Source organism: Alosa alosa, chromosome 15 (genome assembly GCF_017589495.1).
Source record: "Alosa alosa isolate M-15738 ecotype Scorff River chromosome 15, AALO_Geno_1.1, whole genome shotgun sequence".
NCBI lineage: Eukaryota > Metazoa > Chordata > Actinopteri > Clupeiformes > Clupeidae > Alosa > Alosa alosa.
The window spans coordinates 28962505-28972504 of record NC_063203.1 but is presented as its reverse complement, the minus strand read 5'-3'; the positions used below and the strand labels follow the sequence as shown (position 1 = coordinate 28972504).

Genomic DNA, 10000 nt, shown 5'->3' with positions numbered 1-10000 from the left:
GATGGTTATGACCTATGTGTAAATAAAAACCCTTTCTAAGTAGGCGAGGCAGGAATGAAGCCATGAGGTACCTCTATGATGCATGACTTCGATAAGCCAGGCTTGTCCAACTAAGAGACCACGTACAGAATTGTAGGTCTGCACGTCATCTGAAACACTACCAGGTCCCTCCAGTAACAATATACTGACACAGCTTTCATGTGCTTCACCGTCATTGGGCTTCTCAGAAGGGGAGAGGTTTGTGGTCATGAAGAGTGATGCATGTGATTTGTTTACACAACACTACAGTGTAAACAAACCACACACACACACACACAGACACACACAGACACACACAGACACACACAGACACACACACACACACACACACATCTGTTTCTGTTGTTTCTGTTGTATACAAGCCCTGTCTGACATGATGACAAAAACTATGTGGTCCCTCCAGTAACAATATACTGACACGCCTGTCATGTGCTTTACTGTCATTGGGCTTCTCAGAAGAGGAGAGGTTTGTGGTCATGAAGAGCGATGAATGTGATTTGTTTACACAACACTACAGCTGTAAACAAACCTCTGTCTGATGATGATTCACCACATCCCTGAAGTCTTTTGGGGGTGAACTGCTCTCTCTCACACACACACTCTCACACACACACACACACACACACACCACACACCTGAATGATGTTGGAGTTGGAGTTCTTGGGGTCCACACTAACTCCGATGGTGAAGAAAGGCTGGGCCTTGTATGGCCCGGAGACGGTCTTCAGAACCTCCATAAAGTTGTCCTTGTCCCAGGGCCCAGTGATGTTCCATCCACCCGTCTACACACAGAGAAAGCACATGGGCCACAAGTGGCACTTAGAGCAGTGCTTCTCAAACGCTTAAGAAGTCCAAGGACCACATAATAATTAAAAAAAAAACTTTAGAGCAGTGCTTCTCAAACGCTTAAGTCCAAGGACCACATAATCATTAACTCATTGACTGCCAAAAATGTAATATTACGTTTTTCCTTCCCATGCGTTGAGTGCCAAAAACGTAATATTACGTTTTTAGCTTTTTTATTTATTACGAAACTAGACACTCTAACACACAAATGTGATTTTGGGAACTCTGTGATGAATGGAAATGAAATATATGACGATCGAAAACTCATGAAAACGCAAGATCTGGACATTTTATCTGGACGTTTGATCTAAACTCGACTTTTGATGGTTGCCGCTTTGTTTGAATCAGTCACTGATTAGCCTATCAGTGACATGCATGAGTCAAAATCAGGTCATTTATTTTGGTGGGTTTATCACTAGGTGGCAGGTCTCGTTAGATCTCTTCCCAGAAACTTTGCAGGCAACACTTCTCAGGTCATAAAGGCTTAATATCTCCATTTCTAGAAAAAAAAAAGGGATTTTGATGAAAACAGCCACTGTTTAGCTTGGGATTTCTCAGGAACAGAGGCGTGTAGAAATACACGGTTTGCACCCACTGAGAGCTCTTAAAGTCTCACCTTTCAAACGAGCCATTGTATGTGTTCATAGCTATAACACAGAATATGCTGTGGCTGTACAAAAATCATCAACAATGGTCTAGATTGCTGGCACTCAATGAGTTTAATAAAAAACCTTAGACCAGTGCTTCTAAAATGCTTAAGACCAAGGACCACATAATCATTAAAAAAAACCTTAGAGCAGTGCTTCTAAAATGCTTAAGACCAAGGACCAGATAATCATTAAAAAAAAACCTTAGAGCAGTGCTTCTCAAATGCTTAAGACCAAGGACCACATAATCATTAAAAAAAAACCTTAGAGCAGTGCTTCTGAAACGTTTAAGACCAAGGACCACATAATCATAAAAAAAAAAATGTCACTTAGAGCAGTATTTCTCAACCTTTTAAGGCCAAGGACCACATAATAAAAATACTTGGTCTTTTAAGACCAAAACCACCTAACTGCCTAAATGGTCCTGCTTCAACACTATATTACACAATACTCACTGAACCATTTTCATACAGTATTTGCACCTTGCTTGTTGTGTGTGTTACTGTTTCATTTGATTTGCTAATTGTATTAAATAATCAACGTAAATGAAAGTGTAAACTGGCATAGCTATGTTACTAGTAAGTTAATCGTATTAAATAATCAACATAAATTATGTTTAGCTACATAGACAGTGTTGCAAAACTGTCAGCTTGTTGAAGTCAAGTCAGGACTACTGAATTGACAATTCAAATAATATTGTTTGGATTTACATACGAGTTGGTTCAATATGGCAAAATATCTGTGTGACTTGCAACTTTGCTTTGGAGTCGAGCATATAAGAGACACTGATATAAACATGACATTTTACCACATCTGCTTGCGGACCACTATGGATAGCTTGCATGGACCACCAGGGGTCCGCAAACGGCACTGGGAAATACTAACTTAGAGGCCGCAAACGACACTGAGAAATACTAACTTTAGAGGCCGCAAACGACTGAGAAATACTAACTTTAGAGGCCACTGAACATACAGTATGGAAAAGTAAAGTTCACTTATCAAATTTAACTCTCATAATAGACTTTGGAAAACTACAAGCATCACGTTTAGCGAGCCCTCCTTTTGTTGGTGGCTGTCCTGTTGTAAAGGAATTTCAGATTTGTTTCCGATATCCCCTGGACTACACTGTCACTATCTTCAAATATCAATCCGTTTATAGAGTAGGCTGCCCAGGCTTGGATTGCAGTAGGATAGCCTCAAAAAAGCAGAGAGACTCATTTCAAGCCACCATTTTAAGCCTGTTTGTGACAGTATGGTCTCCAACTGGATATGAAGAATGCCTCACAGCCAAAAGGCTATCCAATTAAAAAAATATGCAGCTAGAGTGTGCAACATCTCATCACCAGAGGTCAGCCCCTTGTTGTTCATAGTGAACATTGCTCTCTGTCTATACAGGGTGATCTCCGTTATGGCACATAGTGAATGTGTTCCTGTTGTAGAGCGAATGCAGGCCGGTGGGTGGACAGAGGCTGGGTGTCTGGCAGGAACAGCACAATCTCAGTCCCATACAATACATACTCAGTCCCAAACAGCAGACTCTTAGCCCACTCTCTAACCCTAACACTCCCTAACACTCTCTAACCCTAACCCTAACACTCTCTAACCCAGGGGTGTCAAACTCATATTAGATAGTGGGCCAGATTTGTTGGAATGAGACCTCGTGAGGGCCGTTATGGTCATTATACATTTTATACATGGGTATGAGTATTGTTTGATATACTCTTTTACCAAATATCCACTTATAAGCAAACAAGTACAATGCTACTGTCATGTATAACGCCATTCTCTCTTGAAATAACCTACTTCCATGTCAGTTCTTTCAACCTTCCTGAGGATGGTTTGTAGTGCTAGGATTAATCACTGTATCATAGAGATATTGCTTATTACAGATTGTTGAAGACTATCTTTTTGTTTCTATTTCCCCCTTCCTACCCAAAACATCTTGGGGGCCGTATGAAACCTGCTGGCGGGCCTGATCTGGCCCCCGGGCCTTATGTTTGACCCCCCTGATCTAACCCTAACACTCTCTAACCCCAACACTCCCTAACCCTAACACTCTCTAACCCTAACACTCTCTAACACTCTCTAACCCCAACACTCCCTAACCCTAACACTCTCTAACCCCAACACTCCCTAACCCTAACACTCTCTAACCCTAACACTCTCTAACACTCTCTAACCCCAACACTCCCTAACCCTAACACTCTCTAACCCCAACACTCCCTAACACTCTCTAACCCTAACACTCTCTAACCCCAACACTCCCTAACACTCTCTAACCCTAACACTCTCTAACCCCAACACTCTCTAACCCCAACACTCTCTAACCCCAACACTCTCTAACCCCAACACTCTCTAACCCTAACACTCCCTAACACTCTCTAACCCTAACACTCTCTAACCCCAACACTCTCTAACCCCAACACTCCCTAACCCTAACACTCCCTAACCCTAACACTCTCTAACACTCTCTAACCCTAACACTCTCTAACACCAACACTCTCTAACCCCAACACTCCCCTAACACTCTCTAACCCTAACACTCTCTAACCCCAACACTCTCTAACCCTAACACTCCCTAACCCAAACACTCTCTAACCCCAACACTCTCTAACCCTAACACTCTCTAACCCTAACACTCCCTAACACTCTATAACCCTAACACTCTCTAACCCCAACACTCTCAGCCCTTAACACTCCCTAACCCCAACAATCTCTAACCCTAACACTGCCTAACACTCTCTAACCCTAACACTGCCTAACACTCTCTAACCCTAACACTAACACTCTCTAACCCTAACACTCTCTAAGTATAAGTATACTTTTTGATCCCGTGAGGGAAATTTGGTCTCTGCATTTATCCCAATCCGTGAATTAGTGAAACACACTCAGCACACAGTGAGGTGAAGCACACACTAATCCCGGCCTTGGTGAGCTTGCTGCTGGCTGAGCTCGGGGGAGCAGTGAGGGGTTAGGTGCCTTGCTCAAGGGCACTTCAGCCGTTCCTACTGGTCGGGGTTCGAACCGGCAACCCTCCGGTTACAAGTCCGAAGCGCTAAACAGTAGGCGACGGCTGCCCCAACCCTAAGTGTTAACCCTAACACTCCCTAACTCTGTGTGGTGACAGCTCAGAGAATGAATCCTCATCTAACCACAGAAATAGGGAAAGTGAAATGGGGATAAGGACACACACACACACACACGTGCATGCATACAAACAAAAAACAGACACACACACACACACACACGTGCATGCATACAAACAAAAAACAGACACACACACACACGTGCATGCATACAAACAAAAAACAGACACACACACACACAGTCACAAACACATTCACACAAACATGCATGCACGCAAACACACGCATGCACACACACAACCTTACACACAATCTTACACTACAGGCAGACACACACGCGCACACACGCACACTCACAAACTACCCATCCCGATGAGCAAATTCAATTAGGCAGAGATGAACTTTTGCTCGACAGGGTGACTTTTCATTGCACTGAGCGACAGCATTAATCTCCAAGGTCATCTCCGTCTCTTTCTCTCCCTCCTCTGTGTGACTAATAGCCTCAGAGAGAAATAAATATGCACACCCATACCTGTGATAGAATGACTTCAGCACATCCATACTGTGCGTGTGATAGAATTACATCAGCACATCCATCGTCGTCCCCCCTATTTCCACCCGGTCCCGTATTTCCACCGCCTTTAGTGTATGTGTCACTTAATATCCATTTCTATACAAACCAAGACAGCGGACTCATATAGAAACGCAAACCACCCACAACATAGGTGTATCTAAATTAGCTATGTACCAAAATGACATTTTACCGTGACTCCAGGAGCTGTAAACAGTGTTGTAAGGCTGCGTGTGTACACAACCGCTGGGAGCTCCAGTGGAATTTTAATTTCACGACGAATTCCCCTCGGTCTAACCGTCCATGTGCCGTTGAACGGTGTAAATAGGGCGACCCGTCAGGCCAGCACTATAACTCCGAGCGTGGTAAACAAAATCGGATATTTCAGGCAGTAAATGCCCCGTTAAGAACCAAACCAGATTTTGTTCAAATCTACACAACTATGGCTACTGAAAATGTAAGGTTAATTTAGTAAATGTTATTTTGAAGTGTTAAAAACATCGTTGTTTTAGAATTTCCTGAACAAAAGTGGTGATAATTGGGGGTGTTACGATACGTCTGATAGAAAACCCATCAGAGGAAAACACGCAGGGGAAGGCATGGCATGGCAGAGAAGGCAGCTACTGGGTGGCTTGACATGGCAGAGATGGCAGTTACTGGGTGGCATGGCATGGCAGTAACTGGGTGGCATAGCATGGCAGAGAAGGCAGTTACTGGGTGGCATGGCATGGCAGAGATGGCAGTTACTGGGTGGCATAAACATCCTTCACACCAGCTAGCAGCTCCCCTCCCTATCCAATACATACACATACACCAAGTTAATTAATCCACTGCACGCCAAGATGCATTATCCCTTACTCACAGTCGGACGCATATTGTACTTATACTTATTCAGATGGCTGGCTCTTATCCAAAGCAACTTACTTATATCAATTATAACAAGGGCCAGTCTCCCCAGAGCAACTCCAGGTTAAGTGCCTTGCTCAAGGGCACTCACACTTTACTGGCTACTGCATGCTAGCCCAGCTCCTTAGCCACTACGCTACCACCGCCCCATTCACTGGCTACTGCATGCCAGCCCAGCTCTTTAGCCACTCACGCCACCACCCCCATTCACTGGATACTGCATGCTGTAGCTCCAGCTCCTTAGCCACCACGCTACCACCACCGCCCCATTCACTGGCTACTGCATGCTAGCCCAGCTCTTTAGCCACCACGCCACCACGCCCCCATTCACTGGCTACTGCATGCCAGCCCAGCTCCTTAGCCACCACGCTTACCACCATTCACTGGCTACTGCATGCCAGCCCAGCTCTTTAGCCAGGACACTGGATACTGCATGCTAGCCCAGCTCCTTAGCCACTACGCTTACCACCGCCCCCATCTCACTGGCTACTGCATGCTAGCCCAGCTCTTTAGCCACTCACGCTACCACCGCCCCATTCACTGGCTACTGCACGCTAGCCCAGCTCCTAGCCACTCACGCTTATCAATTCACTGGCTACTGCACGCTAGCCCAGCTCCTTAGCCACCACGCCACCACCCACTTCCCATTCACTGGCTACTGCATGCTAGCCCAGCTCCTACTCCGCCACGCTACCTCTGCTATGACGTGTGGAGAAAACATGGGAGGAGCCAGGACAGAATTGATGGTGAAAAATGACATCAACCAAAGTCAACTAGAGGCCTCATGGAGGGAAACCAGGGATGCTGGAATGGTACCTCTGCTCACACAGTTCCTAGAGGTCATAAATATAGCCGTGTGTGTGTGTGGGGTGGGGGGGGGAGGTCACCTTGGCGATGAGGTCGATGAGTGGCTGGGCCCCCAGGTCCTCGATGCGCTGCTCGTTGAGGCAGGACAGGTAGTAGTTCTGGGCCTTCCTCTCTGCATCACTGCTGGAGTTAAACGTGCCGTTCTCTACAGGGGACACAGCACAGGGAACAGAACAGGGGAGAGAGAGGGAGGGAGGGAGAGGGAGAGAGAGAGAGGGAGGGGGGGAGAGAAGCAGAAACAGACAGGTAAATGAAGGAGATGAAGGAAAGACAAAGTGAAGGAGAAAGACAGAGAGGGAGGAGAGAGAGAAAGAAAAAGAGAAAAAAAGAGAGTGAGAGAGAGAGAGGAGGAGAGGAGAGGAGGAGAGGAGGAGAGGAGAGGAGGAGAGGCAGAGAGAGGAGGAGAGGCAGAGAGGAGGAGAGGAGGAGAGGAGGAGAGGCAGGGAGAGGGAGGAGAGGAGGAGAGGCAGAGAGAGGAGGAGAGGCAGAGAGAGGAGGAGAGGAGGAGAGGAGGAGAGGCAGGAGAGGGGAGGAGAGGAGGAGAGGCAGGGAGAGGCAGAGAGAGGCAGGGAGAGGAGGAGAGGGAGGGAGAGGAGGAGAGGAGGAGAGGCAGGGAGAGAATGAGGGAGAAAGAGTTATTAGCAAAAAGCCAGATCAGCAGACAACAGAGCAGCAGGCCAAGCGGGCGTCGCCGTGACAACAGGGGAGAGGTGATGCCCACAGGTCACCTGACGAGCCCAAAGCTCCGCAGCAGCGGTCATCTCACCTACTCAGAAACCGCAGGGGTAAGCGACCTGATTGGCCCTGTCAGACAAACACCCGCCCCCGCTGCTTTGAGTGGCAGGATAAAAGGAGAGATGGAGAGAGGGATGAGAGGAAGGTTGTGGTGGAGAGAACATTCTCTCTCTCTCTCTATCTCTCTCACAAACACACACACACACACACACGACCAGGCTCCATGACAGAGGCTGTTATCTTAGACTGAACACTCCAATGGAAGACACACAACTCAGAACATGGAACACAACTCGGAACTCGAACATGGAACACAACTCGGAACATGAAACACAACTCGGAACATGGAACACAACTCGGAACATGGAACACAACTCGGAACATGGAACACAACTCGGAACACAACTCGGAACATGGAACACAACTCGGAACACAACTCGGAACATGGAACACAACTCGGAACACAACTCGGAACATGGAACACAACTCGGAACATGGAACACAACTCGGAACATGGAACACAACTCCGACGCACAAAAAAACAGAGGCAGATGGAACCCAGACCCCACCCCCCGGCTCCTCCCTCCCAGAAGAGGGTGTGTGTGTGTTTGTGTGTGTGTGTGTGTCAGTTTACCTCTGGAGTCTGTCTCCCACACACATACAGATCCAGCTTAGTGAAGGAAACAGAAAACCAGAAACAAAAGAAAAGAAAGGAAACACACACACACACACACACACACACACACACACACACACACACACACACACACACACACACACACCACTCCCAACAAACTTCTCTCTGCCAGCCTCATAACCAAGGGACTAATTCACTCTCGGCTGACTTACTCTGCATCTGGTCACAAAACTACAGTTACGGGAAGGAGGTATGTGTGTGTGTGTGTGTGTGTGTGTTGAATCTGTTGCAGCATCTGCATGAACATGCGGAAAGACTGCAGCAGACCCGGGAAGGAGAGGCACCAGGGCAGAACCCTATTATGCTCTTAATTCATTTAGAATAGAGAGAACACACAGGAGACAGAGAGAAGGGGGGAGAGAGACAGAGGACAGAGAGAGAGAGAGAGGGAGAGAGAGAGAGGGAGAAAAAGGAGGATGACATGACGTGTCCAATCCATCAGATGATTCTGTAATCATGGCAACAGCTGTACAAAGACAAACACACAGGTCTCCCTCTCCTCCTCCCCCTCCCTTCCTCTCTCCACCTCTCTGTCTCCCGCTCCTCCTCCTCTCCTCTCGTCTTCCTCTCTCCACCTCTCTGTCTCCCTCCTCCTCTCCTCCTCCCTCCCCCTCGTCCCCCTCTATCCCCCCCAACCCCTCAAATTAAATCAAGTGGGGCCATGAGAGTGTTCCAGCAGTAAATTCACAGTTGGCACAGCAGCGCTCCAATTACCGGCCAGCAAGTTTGGCCCTCAGGGGCCACCGTCAGAGGGAGGGGCTCTTGGCACGGGGCCGAGCGCCATTGTGCACAGTTCAACACTGGCAAAGGCTAGTTACACAGTTTGCTTGTTTTTGCTTCCGCTTGTGTTTGTTTAAGCTCTAGCCGCCAATCGAGCAGGTGTATCAGCACAAAGTGTGTGTGTGTCTGTGTGTGTGTGTGTGTGTGTGTGTATTCATTTGTATATGTGTGTGTGTGTGTGTGTGTGTGTGTGTGTGTGCCTTGACGTGGTAGTGTGGTAGTCACTCAGCGACCTCCTGAAAACTGTTTCAAACAAACAAAGTAATTTTGTCCCTCAGTAAAGGGCAGTGGTCAGTGCACATCTTCAGGTCATCTATCTGCCCCCCCAGCCCCCCCCCAGCCCCCACCCCAATATCAAGACATAAATTGTCCGGCTAAATGTAAATCAGCTTTCTAGGCCAAGTATACTTGCGTAGACCAGGGATTTGGTCTCTGCATTCATCCCATCCGTGAATTAGGGAACACACAGAGCACACAGTGAACACACAGTGAGGTGAAGCACACACTAACCCGGAGCAGTGAGCTGCCTTGCTACAGCGGCGCTCGGGGAGCAGTGAGGGGTTACTGTAGGTGCCTTGCTCAAGGACACTTCAGCCGTTCCCATTGGTCAGGGCTCGAACCGGCAACCCTTTGGTTCCAAGCCCGAAGCCCTAACCAGTAGGCCACGACTGCCCCGTACAGTAGTACGGCTACAGCAGTATCACACACTATTGTGCAAAATAATCACTTGTGAAAATGGAAAAAGCTAAATGGTTAAATATCTGACAGAGAAAGGGAGTGTAAGATGATTACAACTTGATTACAGAGAACTGCCCAGAAAACACCA

General features: G+C 47.3%; 1 protein-coding gene across 3 annotated transcripts in view; it reads right to left on the bottom strand.

The window, feature by feature from the left end:
- The window catches only part of ece2b (endothelin converting enzyme 2b), an 82400-nt gene that overhangs the window by 19064 nt on the left and 53336 nt on the right, over window positions 1–10000 (bottom strand). For all 3 annotated transcript variants that reach the window (XM_048265026.1, XM_048265027.1, XM_048265028.1), the window contains 2 exons: window positions 6983–7107; window positions 675–821 (listed from right to left, as the gene is read on the bottom strand). In XM_048265026.1, the coding sequence (XP_048120983.1) occupies window positions 675–821; window positions 6983–7107 (272 nt within the window). The remainder of the gene's footprint in view (window positions 1–674; window positions 822–6982; window positions 7108–10000) is intronic.